The following is a 22,593-nucleotide window of genomic DNA, read 5'->3' on the forward strand; positions in this document are numbered from 1 at the left end:
ATATATATATATATATATACGTACACACACAAAAAGTAGACAAATTACTACCAGTTATCTAGATATATATAAACAACCAATGCTTCTTTTGTATTCAATCTGCTTCTTCCTTATTTCAACATACCCACCAATATACTCAGTAAACACTGATAAGAACATTTGAACAATTTGAAAAAATGTCACTCATTTCCTACATAATTCCTAATCATACTTCACACTACCATGGAGGAGCCTTAAGGCACTGCATATGTCTCAGTGTCAGCTAAAGATTTCAACCTTTCCTTCAAAAAAAAGGGAAGAAATTAAAAAGCAGTGTAGAAACTGAAAACTCTGATGTGTTCTGGCTTTCTTTCATACTAATATAATGAAATGTTGTCCATCACTAATGACTAGGTTCTTTGTGTCTGCACACTTAAGCTGCCCTCACTGCCAAAAAGAAGTCCATCAAATAAATCTGCCATAGTTAGTTAAAATTTTAGCCATCATTCTTTTTTTTTTTTTTTTTTTTTTTTTTTTGCGGTACGCGGGCCTCTCACCGTTGTGGCCTCTCCCATTGCGGAGCACAGGCTCCGGACGCGCAGGCTCAGCGGCCATGGCTCACGGGCCCAGCCGCTCCGCGGCATGTGGGATCTTCCCAGACCGGGGCACGAACCCGCGTTCCCTGCATCAGCCGGCAGACTCTCAACCACTGCGCCAGCAGGGAAGCCCAGCCATCATTCTTAAAAAGCTTTGCTTTTAGAAAATTTTCACTCTGCCTTCTGTATAAACTATGTAAGACAATACAAAATGTAGGCATATTGGGAATGTAACCTAAATTATGAGAGATATAAAATATTTATTTCATAGAATAAAATAAGATAGGATCTGGTCCCCTGAAGAATTAATATATATAAATTATACTTCTTAATAACAACAAAATCATAAAAATATTTTCACAATTAGCAAAATGATCAAATAAAACATAATCTTTCACAATTTTCTAAAGTATATGATTCTAAAGAGATTATGCCAACATTCAAGTTTTTTTTGAAGACACACATTTTTTTTCTAAATTTGATTGGTTCAGTTTTGTTTGCAGAATTAGTACAATACGAGAATTCCTTGAGGGTGGGATCTGTGTCGATCTCTTTTTCTACAGCGTTAAGTTCAATACCTGGGTCAAAGCTTCTGCTCAAGACATGTATGCTGAATGCAAAGTGAAAAATATGCTCACTGATGTCACTTCTAATATTTAATTAGAAGTTAAAAGAAACAAACATTGGTTGACATGGGAAAGATCAAAAGAAGCAGCAGCAGCATTTTCATTGTTTCTAATCAAAAATCAATTTTTAACATAATTTCTATCTTTGAGATTTAGAAAATGTGGATGCCTTCCTCCCTTTAAGTCACTTTATTTCTCCAAATGAACGAAGAAAAAAATCTTTAAAAATAGTCTCAAAACATCCACCATATTTCTGCCTCTTTCAAGATGTTTCTCCGTCTTTTAATGCAATATACTGTTACCTAGTATTTATTGACTCCTTGCTATTTACCCTGACAATATGTAAATCAGGTACAGCTCTAAGCTTCACTGTCTGAAGCATAAAAACAATTACAATTCAACATGAAAAGTGTACAAAAGCTAGCAATATACAATCAAAGTGAGATGAGGCATATACACTAACAGCAAAGATTTCTGTTACTAAGACTATCCCTCAATTTTCAACTAGTGTTTGCTAGATCAATCTCCCAGAACATAGCCACCTAGAAAACTACTATAATATCAGCTTTACTTTATATTTTTTTTTATTTTATTTTATTTTATTTTATTTTTTTTGTGGTATGCAGGCCTCTCACTGTTGTGGCCTCTCCCATTGCGGAGCACAGGCTCCGGACGCACAGGGTCAGCGGCCATGGCTCACGGGCCCAGCCGCTCCGCGGCACGTGGGATCCTCCCAGACCGGGGCACGAACCCGTGTCCCCTCCATCGGCAGGCATCTCAACCACTGCGCCACCAGGGAAGCCCTACTTTATATTCATTTTAATTCAATATCAACTTTATTTTTATATTGTGACATTGAGTACCATTCTAGTTTTTTTTAAACTCAGCCTACCTTACTGCTATCATTAGTTAGCAAAAGCCTATAAATTACAAAGTCAATTCCCTTATCTTACCTCAAAGTCATAGAGCTAGTCATCTTTAAACAAATACTTTAATGAACTGGGGAGCTGCTATACTTTAATGAACTGGGGAGTTGCTATATAGCAAAATCCTTGGGTAGGTATTTTCAGAGATGAAATACTCCTTTTGGTGAGGCCAAGAACCACCATCAAATACGTCTTTCAATTATTTCATATATTGGGAGTCTTTCAAAACAAAGCACATCTGTATTCTGTTTAATGGTATTATATTCAGTGCCGCCAAAAAAATATAAATTTCTGCTCCGTCCAAATTCAAACTCAATCACACCAACTGTATTTCTAACTACTTTTATTCTAAAGAATTTTCTTTAGCCTAAAAGAAAACGAATAAAACAAATGACCAAAGTTTTTATTATTTATCTGATACTCAAAAGTATTCTACAACATACTTACTTCAAGGTCTGGACTCTGCTGGTTTATGTTTTACTGTACCCAGCACAGAACAAGTTTGTGGGAATATTCAGTATGTATCGAATTTACTCACAATAACTTAACCACCTTTTGTTATATATTGGCCTACGTATTATCCTTAAAAAAAAAACAAAAAACAAAAAACTGCCCACTATGTAATAATAATTAGGTCTGACCATATGTCTTCAATGTGACTAGACTAAAAGAAATACATGTTTTACTAGGTAATTCTAAAAGTAATGCAAAGTACCTTATTATAAATTCAAAATGCTCAGCTACCTTGACCCAGGTGAATTATAAAATCATTATAATTTTAATCCATAGGAAATTTTCAGCTATCATGTTACAATATTTGTCCCCAAAATCTTTATGAGCCTATTTCAAAAGAACTCATCACGCTTTGTCCATGAAAGTCATTAAATCCATTATATTTACTGGTGGCTGTTCTAATCAAAGGGAGATTGTCAACTTTACAAACTTTTTTAATTGCAATAAAACACATATGCACACGCACGTGCGCACACACACATTGCAGTATGAAATAACTTGAAAAAAATTCTGTGGTACTTTCTCATATGGAGAGCTTCAGTTTTCATTTTAAGTAGAACCCAAACCCTTGCAAAATATTTATTTTTATCTGAAATAAACATGATAAATCTTAACTTAGAGAGTATATTTATAAACACCCAGTCTCTAATTTTAAACGTTCATCCAAAAGTCAGTTTAGAATATATATTCCCATGGATACGATGCTATAAGATTGCTTCCAAGTTAATTCACAAAAGCCTATCTAAATGAGTACAAGGAATCACTGTGGGTTATTGGAAATGTTCTAAAATTGAATAGTGAAGATAACTGCATGACTCTGTAAATTTAATAAAAATTATTGAATTTTTCACTTAAAATAAGTGTGTCACAGTATATAAACTCTACCTCAACAAAGCTGTTTTTTTAAAAAAAAATACTATTTAAACTATTAAGTACATAAATCTTGGTATTTTTTTCATATAGTAGCAACCTATGCTTCCATAAAACTAATTAGTACAGTTAAACTGTCCTTTAAAAAAATCATATAAGAAGTAGGAATTCGTTTGATTTATTAAAATTACAATAAATTCTGAACTGTAGCCTTAACCAGAGGTAAGCTTAATTAGGAGATTAGCAATATTGTTGCAAAATGGTTTTCCTATTTCAAATAACTTACAGTCTAATTCATTTCTCCTAGACCTTGGATTACCCACAATTTCTACTGTATTGATTACTTGTACACAGTACTTTTTTAAAAGGGTGTTGTTTAAAAAAAAAAAAAAAAAAAAAAGAAGAGAAAAGAGCTCTAAAGTGGCACCAGTTGTCCATCCTTCCTTATCTTGGTTACTTATTCATTATCCCTAGGTTTCTCCAGGAGGACAGATATGGCAGGTGGGGATGACAGAGAAAAATGTTAACGCTTCTTCCTAGACAAGGGCTTGGCTGAGTTGGGCCTGCATGTTTTCGGTTAGCTGGCTGTTCTCACCGAGGGAGTTGTCAAGAAATTTAATCTTTGGTTCACTGATAAATCCCAAATACTAACAGTGCCTGGCACACACTGGACCTTCCATTAAAATTTTATTGTTGTCTTTTCTGTCACACTGGATCTTAAAGTATCATCTAAATAAACAAATGCAACCTCAGTCAGTCTTCAGATATCTCACAGTGTCCCTTTTCTTATTAGAAACAAACTGGCCCCTTATTAAACCAGTTTCTTCCAAGCCTAAATCTTAGATGGGGGATAGCGGGGAGGGGCAGTCTGACAGGAGAGTAAAGGGAGAGGAAAACGAGTCCTTCCTAAAATGCAGAAAGAGGTTTGGGAATCCAAAACTATTACTGGCTCATATGTGGTAACTTCTACAAGGAGAATTTGCCTCAAAGTCAGAGTCAAAACATAGGTGTGGCAAGTTCAAGCTGACCAAAATAGTTGTTTAAAATCCATGGTAATTTTAACCCAAACATACTCAATATTTAATCTAAACTGTTTATTATCAACTTCCTCCTCTTTTTTCTAAGGGTAAAAAGTATATATAATAATAGATTCTGTAGAAAAATTCTCAGTACACAAGCTAACACCATCTATACCACATCTCATGTTGCAAGAATAAATAACTATAAGCAGAACTTTATTTTTTCCCAGGAGACAGTAGAGAAATTCTAAAGATGCAAGTATATGGACCCTTTCAAAACCTGTAAGTGTTGATGGCACCAGGACTTCAGTACGTCCATTTCATTTCAAAATTTCTGCCTTTATTTAACATTTGCATAAAAGTATTTTTCTTACTTTCACCTGTAATAATCTGTGGTTTTGGATTTTCAAATTGAGGGAGAGATATAAAATAACTTTCCTAAGTTAAAGAGGAAAATGCAAAGGGATTTAAAATGATGACCAATGACCAAAAAATAAAAAGGAATGAAGGGGGACTTTCCTGGTGGTCCAGTGGTTAAGACTCCACGCTTCTAATGCAGGGGATGTGGGTTCAATCCCTGGTCAGGGAAATAAGATCCCACACTCCGCATGGCCAAAAAAAAAATGTTTTTTAAAAAAAAAGAATGTAGAGAAAATGGAAGAAAGAAGGCGGCAACCAATAATGGTTCATGACAACTTGACATTATTAAAAACATGTGAGAAGATGGAGACACAGCGAACACTCCAAATTTAGTAGACAAAAAGATATTTACGGATGAGAAAGGTTTTTCTTTATTATTAAACATAGGCTTTTTTATTTCTCACTTATAACTTACATGATGTATTTTCTCCCAGACAACCAGAATCCACTGAGTTGCTCTCTCAATAGAAAAATTCAATATGATCTTTATTCCATCTCAAGTGAGGATTAAAACATGAATTTCACAAAAATTTTAGCTCATGCCCTGTTTTCCCATTGGTGTTTATGGTAACTCATCAAATTTGATCATATTACATAACTACGTCAGACCATGGTTTTATAATTGTAACATCTACTTTTTAAAACAATGATCCCATGTGAATAAAATAATTTAATATATAATCTACAAATAAGAATTTCAACTCTTTTAAAATAATTTAATACAGACTTAGAAAGCCACAGGTTCTTTCTCTTACCATTCAGTAAACAAGACAACCAGATCCTCTTGACTGGCATAATGTTCCATGACTTCTTTCATCAATCTCACTTTTTGGCCCCCTCCAATAGTATTAATTCCATCACCACCTCTCCACTCCTTTCCTTGACCAAGGACCTATAAATGAAATCAACATTTCATCCCTGGGCAAAACTCAGATTATGATAGTATTACAAAAACTGGAAGTCACCAGCAACTTGTACAGTATAACACAGTGTCACTCTTTTAATGTTACACTAAATCATGATGCTAAACAGAAAAAAGTTTGATGCCTAGTTTAGGTCATAATTCTTCAATATTATTTACCCTGTGGAATGCCATTCCTAATTTTACCATTTCAAAAGTGGAGTCTAATCCAAGGAAGCTGGGGGTTGGTGGGGGAAACCCTAGAAAGTATTTCTCACATCCTATTTCTCTTTATTCAGACTGAAATGAAAAAGAAAATGAAGAAGCTTTCCGTAACACTTTTCAATCTGGCTGGAAATCTGATGAATATTTGGGAGCCCTGGAAGCTCAGTGATTCCTGGCTGGGGCCCCTAAGCGATTTTCCTGCTGAAACCAGATGGGTTGTCCAGAGAAACAGAGAGGGCATCAAGTCAAACGGCACCTTCTTTACCTTAAAAATCTTAAGTTTAGGTTATCTTCAAAAGTTTAATAATTTATCAATACAAGAAATCGCCTAAGCACAATTACTCAGAGCTAAGCCTGCAGCCATTCTCGGCTCTGTTTGCTTAGCCTCAGCAGCTGCCTCCTGAATCATATGCCTGCTGACTCACCTGGGAGGCTGGGAGGGAGCAGGAAGCAGGTCTACGGCCCCTGCCACCACACACACACACCTTGTATCTTAGTTTCACCAAAACAAAGTCTGAAGTTCCCAAAATAAGGATCTACTAAAAGATTTGTGAAACTCAGGGGGAATGAAATTAAGAATAAATACAAAAGAAAAAGATCAAATTAATTTAGAAAATAAATATTATTAGTTCCAAATTTACTTAACATCGAGCCAAATACAAGAGTTCGTGGCGTTCCCAGCCTCAAATCTCTAGTGAGCACTTCATCACTACTTATGCTGAAGGGATAAATGTTAACTCAAACTGTGGCGGGCATCTGGATTCATACAGGGGCTACTCTAATAGAATTATTTGTTTTTGCCCTAAGTGACCTCCTCCGGCCCTAAGATTTGTTACACTTCTGTTCTACAACCCTTCTGGACTTCTCCAATATTGCAGTCATACCGGGCCTAAGTGCATCTGAGCGCCTACTCTGTGCAGCACTTGTTGATTAAGCTCTAGTCCCTGTTTTCTTTCCACAGCATCCATGTGTCAAACTTTGGTATGCATCCGAATCACGTGGAGGGTTCGTTAAAACACAGACTGCTGGTCCCTTCTCCCAGAGTATGCGATTCAGTAAGTGAGGATGCGCCTAAGAATCCTCATTCCTATTTCCCAGATGATGCTGGTGGTCTGGGTCCACATTTTGAGAACCACTGCATTTCACAACGGAAAGACAGCAGGAGGATCAAAAACTCCAGAGTCAGTCAAACGGGGCTGGGGTCCAACATTTGATGCCTTACAGGTGCGTACCCTGGAGCAAGTTTTCCTCACTAATAAGTAAAGTAATACCTACCTTACATGGTTTATACAAAGAATCAACAGCATGCCATATATGAAGGTCCTAACACAGTGCCTCACATGTAAAAAATATTCCACACTCTCCCCTTGAGATGCCCCTCATTGGATTTCAGCATTATTTTACCCTGATTTTTCTTTCATATTGCCCCCTATCAATGCATACTACAATATTTCCCTTCTAACAAACTTCTCTAACATATTTCTCATTTATCCTACATTAAACGTCTACATCTCTTTTCTAGCAAAGTTAGCCTCTTTAATAGTTATTCTGTATTAACATCCGTACCTAGTCTTCCAGTGGCTAGGTAGCAAATATTACCTTTTTGTGCATTACATTCTGAAATAGCTCAGTTTTCTGAAATAGCTCAGTTTTTCCCTAGGCAAAAAAGCAATTTTTCTCTCCCTTTTTTTTTTTTGCTTTGCTGTTTTGTTTTTTTTTTTTGCGGTACATAGGCCTCTCACTGTTGTGGCCTCTCCCGTTGCGGAGCACAGGCTCCGGATGCGCAGGCTCAGCGGCCATGGCTCACGGACCCAGCCGCTCCGCGGCATGTGGGATCTTCCCAGACCCGGGCACGAACCCATGTCCCATGCATCGGCAGGCGGACTCTCAACCACCGCGTCACCTGGGAAGCTCTGCTGTTTTGTTTTGTAAATGAACTAAGTTTACTTGTTTTCCTACCTGGGATATTTCCCTATTCTCCTCTGCATGTGGAAAAGACCTGGATGACATAGCCTAATTTCTATTAGAAAATAAATAAGTTTTTTTTTTTTTTTTTTTTAAAGGCAGGCCTTTCACAGCTCAGTTTACTAGTCCTACCTAATATGCCAGGTTTCCTCTGATCATTTATCAGTGAGCTATTTCCCTGGAGATAAGTCTTCTAAAACCCTTTTATACTTTTATAATGTTATTAAATTCCTCTGAAACAAACAAATAAAAAAACAGGAAAAGCACCTCTCAATACTGGAACAGAAAAGGTATCTCCTTCACAGTAATGTTTCCAATTCTCAGGGTAGACAAACCCATTACAATTCTTCAAAGTAAGTGAAAAAAATTACCGTCAAATCTTAGTTATGCTGTACTTGTACATGACCCCCCAAAAGAAATATAAGTATAAATATATTTTTCTGTTGTTTTATAGAAGATGTTTACACAAAGCATTAGCAAATATTAAGAAATTATTGTCTGAGTGGCAGAGTATTAATAAGGCCAAAACGTATCTTTAAAACAATCAAGTACAGGTAAACTGACACCATTATGTAACCCAATTTCATCATCCTTCTGGGGATTGCAGATCATGTTGTGGTTGTTATTGTTGCTGTTATGAAAAATGTACTTCAGGCACATATTCTAAGATCTCCATGAATTAAAAGATATATCATACCTTCACAGTATAATTGAAGTATTTGGCTGACTGCATAAATCGATGGAATCCATCACTTTCTTTTGTTGCTACAGTTATGACTAATAATTTATCTGCAAAGACAGAGGGAATAACATAAGACAGTTTACCAAGAGGCTAACTCCTCACACTTTACAGATCACTGCAGTGATTAGAGACCTCATTAAACCTTATGGGAATGTTCTGGTTTGTTCATCTACATGAGGCTAAACAAAGAGCTGCTGAAAAACTAGGCAATTAAAATTGGTTATATTACTGCCAAACAATGAATTATTTTAATGGTAAAAAAGTGCATTTATTTTTAAGGTAAAGCATGCCCTCAACAGAGGATTTCAACACTAAGAGAAACACTTGCATAAAACGCACAAAGTTTTTATCTGTAAAGACAAACTCTCCTAAATGTTATCTAACCAACAAGGTTCACTGTCACCTATAAACCATCACTGATTTATTACACACATCAGTGAGTCCAGAAGCACATTATATTCCTCAAAGCACATGTACAAAAAGAAGAGATCCAATCATGAGACTGATCCTAATTTTTTAAAATAAATTATGATGAATTGGGAACAAATATTTAGAAAGAGAATCTTAATTTTTCCTCCTATCAATGAATTTTTGTATATGGGAAGTCTATAAAATCCACATTTACACCACCTTCAGTGCTTTGTTTTTTCTTTAAAGAATAAAAGGAACTAAAGTCAGCACTTCCCTGGTAAATACAGCTTTGAGTCACCATTTTATAATGAATTATTATTTTCAATCTAACAAAACACCTCTTCTTAGCAGAAGTAGATAGATTTAAGGAGCCATTTCAAAATACCTATAGAAACTATTAAGGAAAATGCTTATCAGGAAAAGACATGTTGGAAAAATGCATAAAAGAAACAAGTGCGTCAGAAAATGCCAAAGGTTAGCAGCCAGGGCATTTTTTTTTAAGTTTAGGATACAGGAGGACCAAAGGACTAAGAAAACAAAATTAACATCTTTTTAACATTCTAGGCACTGAGTTATATCATTTGACTCTCACTTGATTGTTATCAATAAGAAAAACGTCAGACAGTGTTAAATATCCCTTAAACAGTAGACAATCATTGAAAATGAAATATATAGCATTAATGTATTATAGGAATCAATTAAAAACAATTTCATATGACCCAAGGTAATCATCAAATTTTGAAAATACTTTAAACAAAATATACATAAGTGTAAGACACATAAAGAAATTCAAACAAGTCAACCAAAAAAAAGGAAAACATTTTCATGAAAATAAATATCAACATTCTTAGATATTTTTCTAGAAATATGTATTTCTCACATAACTTTCACCATTATGAGAAATAGATATTTAAGGAAAAATAAAAGTCATTTTCATTAAAGCTGTCAGGGCTGAAGCAAATATATTTTAAGAGTACTTTTTCAATTAACTCTTCTTTAAAAAACAAAATTTCATTTGTGAAGTTTCAAACAGGGCTTAACAATTAAGAAAACTTGACCTATTTATCATTTACAATAAATTTTGAAATAGGCAATACAAGATTTTATTTCATAAGAGTAAAAGGAATACTTTTTAAATCTCTTTTCTGCATAATAAAATGACAAGATAGCTTGCTTTCTTAACTTTTTCTACACAAGTTTATAGATTTTACCTGGATGGATTTTTATACTTATAATTTCCAGTACAAAATTAAAAGCAAGGATTTCATCATCCTTAATAGGAAAAGTAATGGGAATATATGTATACATATAGCTGATTCACTTTGTTATACAGCACAAACTAACACAGCATTGTAAAGCAATTATACTCCAATAAAGATGTTAAAAAAATTAAAAAAGTAATGTTGGCCAGACCCTTGGGCAGACAGAAATGTTATGGAATCTAATGACTCAGAAGGCAAAACTAAAAATATGTAGTCTGACTGTGTCTGGCAAGCCTATGCCAAATAAGGACTCCTGTTGCTTCAGTACTGTTGCTAATTACAAAAAAGCAAAACCAAGTAATAAATAAGTAGTTCTGTCAAAAGCAGGCCTGTTCAATAACATTACGTAGAAACTTCTGTTTCTTCTTACCTGCTATTCACTATCGTGACTATGATGAGAAATAAATCTTACTCAACTGGGGGAAGTAAAAGAAGAAAGTGCTGACATGCACCACTCACAAGTTCTTGCCAACCAGTTCAACAGTCCAACTTGTTCACCATCTACGAAGTATGTGTGTCAAAAAATTTAACCTACATTTGACACACACTTTAGATTCCACTAAAATTTATACCACAAATTTATCAGAAATATAACGACAGAAGACAACTGATCTACAGAATCAATGGCAAAAGAGAAAAAAGGAAAGGGAAACTATTATAGTATATCACCAGAATTAAGAGACGATTCAACCAAACATACATCACGGCCTTTATTTGGGTCCTGATCTGAAAAGTCAACTGTAAAAGGGTATTTATGAGAAAATTAGGAAAATCTGAACACTAACTTGTATTTGTCAATATTACGGAATTATTGTTAATTTTTTAGCATGCTAATGGCATTGGTATTTTTTAAAGAGTTCTTATAATTTAGAGACAAATAACAAAGTATTTACTCAATGAAAGGAAGTAGTGTTTGTGATTTGTTTTAAAATTATTAAGGGTAGATGGGAGACAATGGAGGAGGAAGATAAAGAGTAAATAAGACTGCCCACGTATGATGACTATTAAAAGTGGGTTCCATTTACATATGTTTGGAAATCCCTAAATTGAAAAAAGGGAGTTCAACTTTATGCACAATCCCTAATCTTCCAATCAGAAAAATATTCAATATAAAACTCTTTTCAACAATCTGAATCATCTAAGTAAAAGGAAAAACAGAATAGACAGCAGAAATTTTCTAACCAGACAATATTATAATTTAAACAACTATAATTAGTACCTTACCCAATCCACCCACAACAACCAAAAGGATCAAGTGAGATGATTGAAGAAATGGGCTTGAATAATGGGTACCCATCAACCACTACCAAAACCAGTCTAAGATGGTGTCAAAGAAAAGACAAATGGAAGCCCAACTGTGACCAAACATAAACTCTAGAGCCACTGCCTGACTCTGTTAGAAAACAGTTAATACAGTTTGCATGAGCAAGAAACATGTAAATCATCTATAGAGTGTGGTCTATTACAACCATTTATCAAATGAAAATCACATCATAGCAAAAAAAAAAAAAACCTTCTGTAATCATATTTACAAAGTCCCTCAAAATACCTAGCACCGTAGTAAGGTTTAATAAATATTTGTTAAGTAGCTTAATATTTAGCCCCCTACGAAAATTTACATGAATAACAGAATTTCTCCAATAATCTAAATCTTCTTTATTTAGAAAGGCAAAAAACACCCCGCTATGTCCTTTCTTACTAATGAAATTACAGCTCTGGGGAGGAAAAATGGCATTGTTAGTCTTTTTTTTTTTTTTTTCTCCAAATAGTTGTTGATACAATACCAGAATTCATCAATTTTTAGAGCTGATATAATTTTTCTTTCCAAAAACAAATCATGGCTTTAAAACAGGAAGTTTTTGTGCTAATATATCCTATCTCCAAACTGCTAAAAAAAAAAAAAAAAAAAACAGCCCATAAATCCAGCTGAAATTCACTGTCTTAATAACAGGCATCACATTCAGTGACTCAGCGCCAGCCCAGCTGCCTTTGATCTCACTCAGAGGGATAATTCTCCCTATTTCCCAAGAAACTTTCCCTACACCCAGTCTTAATTTTAAATTTGCAAAAATCAAGAAAAATAATTCTACCACAGAAGGAGCTCTGAGTATATACTTTACTCTGCAATAACTCATTTAATGAAAGACACGTCCTTCATCTGAAAGGATCAGTGGTGCTCAACTTTCTATTCAAGGAACGCATTTTCCTAGGAATGGTTAGTATAGGGGCCAGCAAACTTTCACTGTAAAAGGCCACATAGTAAATATTTTAGGCTTTGTGGTCTACATACAATCTCTGTCACGATTCTCCTTTTTTCTTTCTTCTTTAAAACTTTTTTAAAATAAAAAATAATAATAATCCTTAGTTTTCTGGCTGGCTGTACAAAAACAGCCATGGGCCAGATTTGGCCTAAGGGTCATAGTTTGCCACTGTGGTTGGCCATAGGAATCTGACAAAAAACTTCTTGGGTTCCAATCTCAGACCTACCATTTATTACTTGTTTGAAATTGGTCAGTTACTTAAACTCTGTGTCTCATCTGTTTCTCATCTATGTGTGTAATAATAGCACCTGATAGCCTTGCTGTGAGAATTAATGAGTTAATATATGTAAAGTGGATGATACACTTAAGTCCATACATAGGTCTAATGACAGTATCTTATTATTTCCACTCCACAGATAAATGTGTAAGGGAGTTGGTGTGCAAATCTCAGCAAGTTATGCAACTCAATCTTTTTCTCTACCAGAGTTATTCATTCAAGAACCAAATATCTCTTTCAACTCTCAAGATTTTATGATGCCAGTACAGTACTGTTCCCTTACCCAAGGTTTCTGTTACCCACAGGGTCAATCATGGTCTGAAAATAGTAAACGGAAAATTCCAAAAATAAATAACTTGTAAGTTGTTTAAATGGCTCACCATTCTGAGTAGCACGGTAAAATCAATTACCATCCCATTCTGTACTGCCTGGGATGTGAATCATCCCTCTGTCCAGTGTATCCTGTCCATTAGTCATTTAGTAGCCATCTCAGTTATCAGATCCACTGTCACAGTATCACACTGCTTGTGTCCAAGTCACCCTTATTTTACTTAATAATGGCCCCAAAGCACAAGAGTAGTGATGCTGGTAATTCAAATAAGCCAAAGAAAGCTGTAAAGCGCTTCCTTTAAATGAAAAGGTGAATGTTCTTGATTTAATAAGGAAAAGGAAAGCATATACTGAGGTTGCTAAGATCTACGCTAGGAACAAATCTGTCTGTGAAACTGTGAAGAAAGAAAAAGAAGTTCATGCTAGATTTGCTGTCTTGCCTCAAACTGTAAAAGTCATGGCCACAGTGCATGGTAAGTGCTTAATTAAGATAAAAAGGCATTAACTTGATACAATAAGATATTTTGAGAGAGACCACATTCACATAACTTTCATTACAGTATATTGTTATAACTGTCTATTTTATTATTGTTGTTAATTTCTTACTGTGCCTCATCTATCAATTAAACTTTATCATAGATATGCATGGATAGGTAAAAACAGAGTATATATAGGATTCGGTACTATCCACAGTTCCAGGCATCCACTGGGGGTCTTGGAATTTATCTGCCGCAGATAAGGGGTGGAGGCAACTGTAATGCGGGGAAAAAAATCTATGTAAAAAGAGTTCAATTTAAACTGTGCACTAAAATAGTTTAGCATGTAACTACAGATACACTGTCTCAAATCTTTTCATTTCTCTCCATCTCCAAGTAAGCTAACTCAAATTACGATCATCACTAGCCCAGGTGTCCACAATACCCTCCTAAATGCCACTAGACCTACTCCAATCATATCTCTACAAAGCAGACTTAATCTTTTCCAAAAAATTAGATATCTAATCATGTCACCCCATTGCTAAACATCCTTAAATGACTTTCCATTGCTATTAGCACTGCGGCCAAGCTACTTTACCTTAATGTGGCCCTTGACTACCTCTATCCTCTCTAATCTCACCCACTATCTCTCTGCCCTTTGCTCTCTCTGCTCCAACTGCACAGTTTTTCTTTTTCTTTCAGTTCTCCAACAATGCCTGCTCCCTCCCGCCCTGAGAAGAGCCTATGCAAAACCTTTATCTAATGTCACCTCTCATCTCTTGATGCAGCCACTGCTTGTTCAATTCATTGAGATTCTTACACATATGCCATTTCCTTGGGGGAAACTTCCCTGACCTACTCAAGTATGTCAGTGCCCATTATACATTTTCACTGCATTCTCTACCTCTCTTGTGGAGCACTTACGACAAATTCTAATTACATATTAATTTGCATGATTATTATTCAAGAGTAAAGTCTCTTTCTCCGACTAGACTGTAAATTCCAGAAAGGCAGGATGTTTTTTGCCCAGCACTACACCTCCAGGACCTATCAAAGTGTTTAGCATATAGTAGATTCTTAATAAATATTTGTTGAATGAGTGGATTCAGGAACAAGGGATGTTATATTTTATCTGTGTGGGTGTATAAAATAATTTGTTCCCAACAAAATCCTTATGTAGTTTGCGTTATTACATCCAACTCATAGATGAAGAAAATAAGGTTAAATAGGTTGACTTAGCCAAAGTCACCCAACAAGTTACTAGCAAAGCTGGAAGTGGAACTTTGGGTATTCCTCAAAGTCCATTTCTTTCCAATGTTTCATGTGGCCTCACTTGGTGGTAAGAGGTCAAGAGGCTAGAATCTGTTTAAAATTAAAATCTGTTTAAATGTACAGAAAAGAGATAACATAGCAAGCCTAAAACTTCAATCTTAGTTTGCAGGATTGATCCTCAGCTGGCATCTGGAAAGCTGGATTTGGAGAGGATTCCCACCATTGCCAGATAAGAACAGCTCATTGTATCTGAATTGTACAAACAAGGTATTTATGCTGAACACCAGCTTTCCTTCTAGGAGTTCGGAATTCTGGTACAGGGGTTGCCTCTATGACTAGCCCCGAATAAAAACCTTAGGCACTGAGTCTCTAATGAGCTTTCCCAACAAATAACGTTTCACATGTGTTGTCACAACTAGTTGCTGGAGGAATTAAGCTAATCCTCTGTGACTCTACTGGAAAAAGACTCTTGGAAGCTGTGTCTGGTTCCCCTGGACTTTGCCTATGTGCCTTTTCCCTTTGCTGCCTTTGCTTGGTATTCTTTCAATGTAAAAAGTCATAGCTATCAATATGACGATACACTGCATCATTTGAGTCCTCCTACTGAACTGCTGAACCTGAACATTGTCTTGGGGATAGCTGACCCATTATGCTTCTAGCTACAGGCAGCATTTCTTCATCTGAAAGAGACACTATGCGCCTAACTGATTATGTCTGATACATGGCTGAGTTTTACATTCTGGGCTCAGAGGCCAGGCTAGAGACATACAGCAAAGACTCCAAATAGACTCCATAAAGGAAATATTTGGTAGATAAGACAATCATACCCTGCTCCTCCGCTGGTTGAGAAGCATTTCATTTTCACATAACATTACTCAAATACAAACTCAAAAATGAGCCAATGTGTGAACTGCTGACCAAATAAACAAAAACACAATCTTAACGAAAGAGGCGACGATCCCACTGTAACCTGTGCAGTTCATGTACAAAAAATTATCGGACGTTTGGCGTGCTACATTAAGGAGAATTTTGACAAACATGGAGTTTGACCAGCATGGTTAGAGGTTTGGCAATCATTTCACATATTGAATAAGTGAGGAAGTGAGAATTTTTCTACCTGATAAAAAAGATTCACCACCTCTCTACCTCACCATATTTGAAGAGAAAAAATAAAAAGGATTTCCTCTGTTTTATTTTCAAAGAGATAATTAGCTAGGGGAAGAATTAATGGAGAGGAGGCAAATTTTCTATCAATACTGTCTTACTCTGTTCAGGCTGCTATAACAAAACGCGACAGACGTGGTAGCTTATAAACAGCAGAAATTTATTCCTCCCAGTTCTGGAGGCCGGATGTCCAAGATCACAGCACCTGAACGAACACGTTCTGGTGAAGGCTTTTTTCTTGGCTCATAGCCAGCACCTTCTCCCTGTGTCCTCACGTAGTGGAAGGGGCCAGGGACTCTGTGGGGTCTCTTTTATAAGAACACTGATCCCATTCATGAAGGCTCTGCCCTCATGACCTAAGTGTCTCCTATAGGCTCCACTTCATCGTCTTCAGATGTTAGGATTTCAACATATGAATTTTAGGGAGACACAAACATTCAGACCATTATAGTTACCAACCTGTTGACTAAAAAATATGGCTATTTGATGAAACACTTTCATCCATGGGAACTGTTATAGTGGGCAAATAAGAATAAGCTTTGGTCTCTGGATATTTGCTTAAGTAGACCTTCTAATGAATATCCTTCTCACAAATGGGATCGAATATTTCATAGTATAAGCACCTTCATAATTTTATCACGGTGAAAGGGGATGGGGTATCTTCGGAACCTCTTTTATAAGAGCACTAACCCAATTCATGATGACTCTACCCTCATGACTTAAGGATCTCCCAAAGACCCCACCTTCTAATATCATCTCCTTTGTGGGTTAGGATTTCAATATACGAATTTTGGGCGGCCACAAACATTCAGGTCGTAGCAAATACAAAGTACAGTTAAAAGCACCCAGGCTGAATGGACTGTCTTGGAAAAGCAGCATTTCCTATCTTTACAAGTATTAAAATAAATAGCACAGGACCATTTTCCAGAATTTATGACTTGGAGAGCACAACTGATCCCTTCAAAAGTTATGAGATGCATACCTTGAATGTAATTTTAATGTCAAAGGAAAAAGGACCTGCCCTCTTCTCAGCCAGAGCTGACTCCAATCTGTTGAATTTCAAGGGCTCAAAGGTTGCAGCAGGACTTCCCTGGTGGTGCAGTGGTTAAGAATCCACCTGTCAATGGATGGGACACGGGTTCGAGCCCTGGTCCGGGAAGATCCCACATGCCGCGGAACAACTAAGCCCGTGTGCCACAACTACTGAGCCTGCGCTCTAGAACCCACGAGCCACAGCTACTGAGCCTGCATGTCACAGCTACTGAAGCCCACGCACCTAGAGCCCGTGCTCCACAACAAGAGAAGCCACCGCAATGAGAAGCCTGAGCACCGCAACGAAGAGTAGCCCCCGCTCGCGGCAACTAAAGAAAGCCCCTATGCAGTGAAGACCCAATGCAGCCAAAAATAAATAAATAAATTTTTTTTAAAAAAAGGTTGCAGCAACCTCCAAAATAGAAAGATGTACCAGTAATGAGAACCTCCTTTGAGTGGGATGATATAACCCATCTGCTGGCCAAATGCTTTAGCAGAGAGTATGACCCGCCTGCCAGAAATTTGGTCCCAAGGTTGTACGGTTTGTTCAAACAAATTATTGTGTTCGATTTACAATCTGATCTACTGCTCTTTATTCCATATTTTGCATAGGCACTGAAAGTATTTCCCAGACTCATCAGCAAAGGGCATCAATAATAAAGTTAATTACCAGAACAAAACAGCAGGGGCTGAGATCATATACTCTTGCTAATTCACCTACAAATGGAAAAAGAAAGAAAGAAAAACCCACAAAAAAACAGTTGTCCTAGGGCAGAGAACATCCTGAGATGCACTTGTGGTCCATGTGAGACAAAGCTGCAAGGGTGAGGTGCCTGAGCCAAGATGACCTTTATTTCTCGATAATGGAAAACAAAAAAATCTTTTTAAAGAAGTCTGCTTAACCTAAAGGAATGAAAATAAATCAATGTGGGACGCAAAATTAAAAGCAGACCTGACAAAGTGTGGAGGGGCTGAAAGGAAACAAATGAAAAGTCGTAACTGTAACTCATCATCTTCGAGTACATGGAAACATTTGCTTCTCCCACTCCACATTGCCATGAACACATAATTATATATATTTTAAGAGGGCATTTTCTATTGTACCCAGGTAGCATAAAATGAGTACAATTAATCTGAGCAGCAGCCCATCCTCACCTGCCTTGAGAGTTTTATGGCATCTTTGCTGGCAGTTCAGAATCCTCCCCCACAACTTGCTGGTTCCCCACAATGTCCAACAAGTTGAAGTTGCCATATAAAAGATTACTATAAAACCAAATCAGCACATTAGACATTTCAGGGACATAAAATTAAATGTAGATGATGTGACATCTACAACTATAAATACCTTCTCCTATGGAATTACTACAAGACTCCAAAAGAAAGCTTCATTATTCACTTTGTGTCATAAAATGTCATAAACTATCATCTTTATATGAGAAATGTCTTATTTTTTTGGAGTATATTCCAGAAAATAAAAGAAATATTCTAGTATTCACTATGCCAAGATAACCAGAAGTGGAATTGCTGGATCATATGATAGTTCTATTTTTAATTTTTTGAAGAACTTCTATAATGTTTTCCATAGTGGCTGAACCAAATTTACATTCCCACCAACACTGCACAAGGGAACCTTTTCTCTTATTAGAGTCTTTATTTTAAAGTTTACATTGTCTGATATAAGTATAGCTACTCCAGCTTTCTGTTGGTTTCCATTTACATGGAATATCTTTTTCTATCCCTTCGCTTTCAGTCTGTGTGTTTCCTTACATCTAAATGAGCCTCTTGTAGGCAGCACATAGATGAGTCTTGGCCTTTTTTCTTAATTCATTCAGGCACTTTATGTCTTTGGATTGGAGGATTTAATCCATTTAAAGTTAATTATTGATAGGCATGTGCTTATTGCCATTTTGTTAATTTTCTGGCTATTTTTGTAGTTAAATATTTTTTTGCATCTTTTAAAAAAATTTTACATATCTTTGAGATATTTTCAAATGGAATCCAGCAGCACAGTATTCCATTACATGGATGAACCATAATTTAATTACCACCATGCTAGTGGCAGATATTAAATTATTTCCAATATAATACTGTACAAAAAAAAAATCTGCAATTGATAATGATTTATATAAGTAATTTCTTACATGTAAGATTGTATCTGTAGAATAAATTCAAAATAGAATTTCTGAGTCAAAGATTTCCTCCCATTCGTTATCACTATTATTATTTGACTTTGTTTTTTTTTTCCGTACGTGGGCCTGTTACTGTTGTGGCCTCTCCCGTTGCGGAGCACAGGCTCCGGACACGCAGGCTCAATGGCCATGGCTCACGGGCCTAGCCGCTCCGCGGCATGTGGGACCTTCCCAGACCGGGGCACAAACCCGTGTCCCCTGCATCAGCAGGCCGACTCTCAACCACTGCGCCACCAGGGAAGCCCTTGACTTTGTTTTGACATATGATTTCTGCCAGGCAAAATTTCCTTTCCTACAATATTGTTTTTATCAGCCATTAACTCTTACATTCCTAGGTTTGTGTTATACTTTAGAAAGTCTTTCCACATGTTATAATTATAAAATAATTCTTCCATATTTTCTTCCAGTTTTTTATATATTTTTTTCATATTTATTTCTTTTATCATGTGGCTGAAGTGGAATAAATGAAATGCTGAACCTGTTGAGGCTTTCTCTCATATTATTCCAAACAAGGAAGTCCTTGGGTTCCATTCTGAATTTTATAGATAGATACATAGATAGGTAGGTAGGTAGATAGATAGATAGATTTCTTTTCTAGATAGCCCTCTCATTTTATTTTATTTTATTTCATTTCATTTCATTTCAGTCTGCTCAGCATGCGGGATCTTAGTTCCCCGACCAGGGATCAAACCCGTGCTCCCTGCAATGTTTTAAAGAGAAATAGTAATTATTTCAACTATGATCGCAAGGTGACCTATGATTTTTTAAAGACAGAAAAAAAAACCAAAAAAATGTCTCAAAATATACAAAGGCTGAGAACACTAAAAGTAACAGGAACAGAATACTGTCCGGTAATTTGTTTTTCTGTAAGTAAAACTGGCTTTATAACACTATTTGATTGGATATAAAGTCCCACATAAAAGGTCCTCTACCTGCTCCCATCTGCCACACTGACAAAAACTCCCCTAAGATGGAATTATCTCTGACCCAATCAGCTCCCTGTTGTCTAAGTGCCTGATATTCTTCCCTTCTTATATTTCTTCTTTCAGTTTTCAATAGTGACGTTCTTGAATTCTGAACCAGGTCATATGTTAAAAGACATACATGGATGATTCTCACTGACAAGTCATTGTTGAACAAGTCTGTGGCTGATCAACCTCAGGACCTTGAGATAACCAACCTCCCAGAATGGCCTCAGTCACATCAGTCATGGCTCATCAGAACCCCTGCACCACACTTCCAGATCTAGGTTGATTCCATAGGGTAGGGATGGTGTGGTGTGTGGGTAAGCATGCACCTCAGCATGCGGCTCAGAACTCTTGAAGGACAGCAGCAGAAGAAATCTACCCGATTGACCTTTCACCCTATCTCATGCAAGACAATATAAAGCCCTGAACATGTTAACTTTTCTAAGTTCAGTGCCCATTATAATGTGTATGATAGGTCAGTTTTAACAGGAAGCCAAAGATCCTTCTGAACATGTGTTTATATTCTCCCAGTGTCTGAAGTACAGTTTAATTCAAGTTTGAAATTGGGGGAAAAAAATTCAAAAAGATTGGTATCATATAGCAAACACAATTATATGATTAAAATAAGTCCTTATAAAGAGCCAGTCATTTTAAGTGTTTGATTTCAATCCATTATCATTCAGGCAATAAAGAGATAGAAAGATGTATACTGGTACATTACCTGTGTTCAAGTAAAATATTTAATTTGATATGTAACACAGAGTTGACACTTACTTGTTGACTTTAATGGTTTCTGTGATAACCGCCCCCACCCCCACCCCAGGCCTCTAAACACCCACCCCTGAGGCCATTTAACCTCCACCCCAGAGTTCATACCAACCTCTTCTCAGTCCTCAGGTGCTTCCATGCCAAGCTCTTCTGCAGAGACAGGTTCCTTTCCTTAATAACTGGGTTGTCTGTCCTTCACTTTTCCCATCAGTGATCAGATACCTATCATGACATATTATTTCAATAGACGACTAGAAGAATCTGGTTTTGTACCTTCTTCCTCAATTTTAGTTCCTGTGAAAATATTCCGGTCTCAGAGCCGGCACCCCAAACGCTTACCAGGAAAGGCCATACGTGCTGCCTCAGACATTGCATGGCTCACCATTCTCAAGATTTGCCCAGAGCTAATGCTCACAACCTCCAAGTTCTCTGCTAACCTTCTACTGTCCAAAACCTACTCCACAAGAAGAAAATCTGAATCACGGACATAAGCATTCACTAACAGAGTTCCATTCCCCTGACTGTCCTTTATCCTGTAGACATGTTTCCTAGTTTCTTTTTCAGAGAAAAGTTTTTGTTTACTTCATTCTTGGAACATTCTACCTCTGGCCCTCCTACACCCATTTTAGTTTCCTCCCGTCTCTGGGGATTGCTGAACTTTGAAGATTCAACTGGTTCCTTAATTCAGACACTCCCAGTCTGGTCCATCATGCTGATGTCCTTGTCCAGCAGCTCTCAAACATCAGCTTGCATCAGAAATACACAAAGCCTTACTAAAACATGCATTTCTGGACCACACCCCCAGAATTTTTGATTTGTTATGTCTTAGGAGAGGTTCAGAAATAATTTCTGTGCACCAGGCATCAACACCAGGAGATGTTCATAATGCTGAACAAGGATCGCATTCTAAGAACCACATCCTAGGTAGGCCAGTGAATATACACACTTCGGTATCTCTAATTCTAGATAACAGCCCAATGAAGAGGTTAAACAATGAAGAAAGAAATCAAAAGTAGTTGGGGGTGGGGGGTAGTGCCATAGAAGAAAAAAATTTAGGGGGCCTCAAAGATGGGATAAGACTTAGCTAGTCAGAAATGAGGAGGAAATAATAGTGTTTTCAGTATCCAGAACGACAGCAAATGGTTAATCGCAAATCATAATTTAGGAGTGAGAGAGACCAGCTGGCAGCTGAGATGTGGCAGACCATGGAGGCCAAGGCCAAGGGCACCGAGCTCTGTAAGGGACAGGAATGCCACAGAAGGGTTTGAGCAGAGAATTAACATTGTTAAGGTGCCATAATTTCATTCACTCCTTCAAAAAATATTTATTGTAGGCCTACTATATGCCAGACACTGTTCGAGAGTTTGGGGATTCCAGAGTGGACACAAGAGACAAAAAATC

The 22,593-nt window shown here is 36.8% G+C and overlaps 1 protein-coding gene across 2 annotated transcripts in view; it reads right to left on the reverse strand.

Moving 5' to 3' along the window:
* Nucleotides 1-22,593, reverse strand: part of PLOD2 (procollagen-lysine,2-oxoglutarate 5-dioxygenase 2) — a 102,226-nt gene that overhangs the window by 52,883 nt on the left and 26,750 nt on the right. For both annotated transcript variants that reach the window (XM_024769145.1, XM_024769144.1), the window contains exons 2-3: nt 8,738-8,829; nt 5,705-5,841 (exon numbers count right to left, since the gene is read on the reverse strand). In XM_024769145.1, the coding sequence (XP_024624913.1) occupies nt 5,705-5,841; nt 8,738-8,829 (229 nt within the window). The remainder of the gene's footprint in view (nt 1-5,704; nt 5,842-8,737; nt 8,830-22,593) is intronic.

This window comes from Neophocaena asiaeorientalis, unplaced genomic scaffold (assembly GCF_003031525.2).
Source record: "Neophocaena asiaeorientalis asiaeorientalis breed wild unplaced genomic scaffold, Neophocaena_asiaeorientalis_V1.1 scaffold118, whole genome shotgun sequence".
In the NCBI taxonomy this organism is placed as follows: domain Eukaryota; kingdom Metazoa; phylum Chordata; class Mammalia; order Artiodactyla; family Phocoenidae; genus Neophocaena; species Neophocaena asiaeorientalis.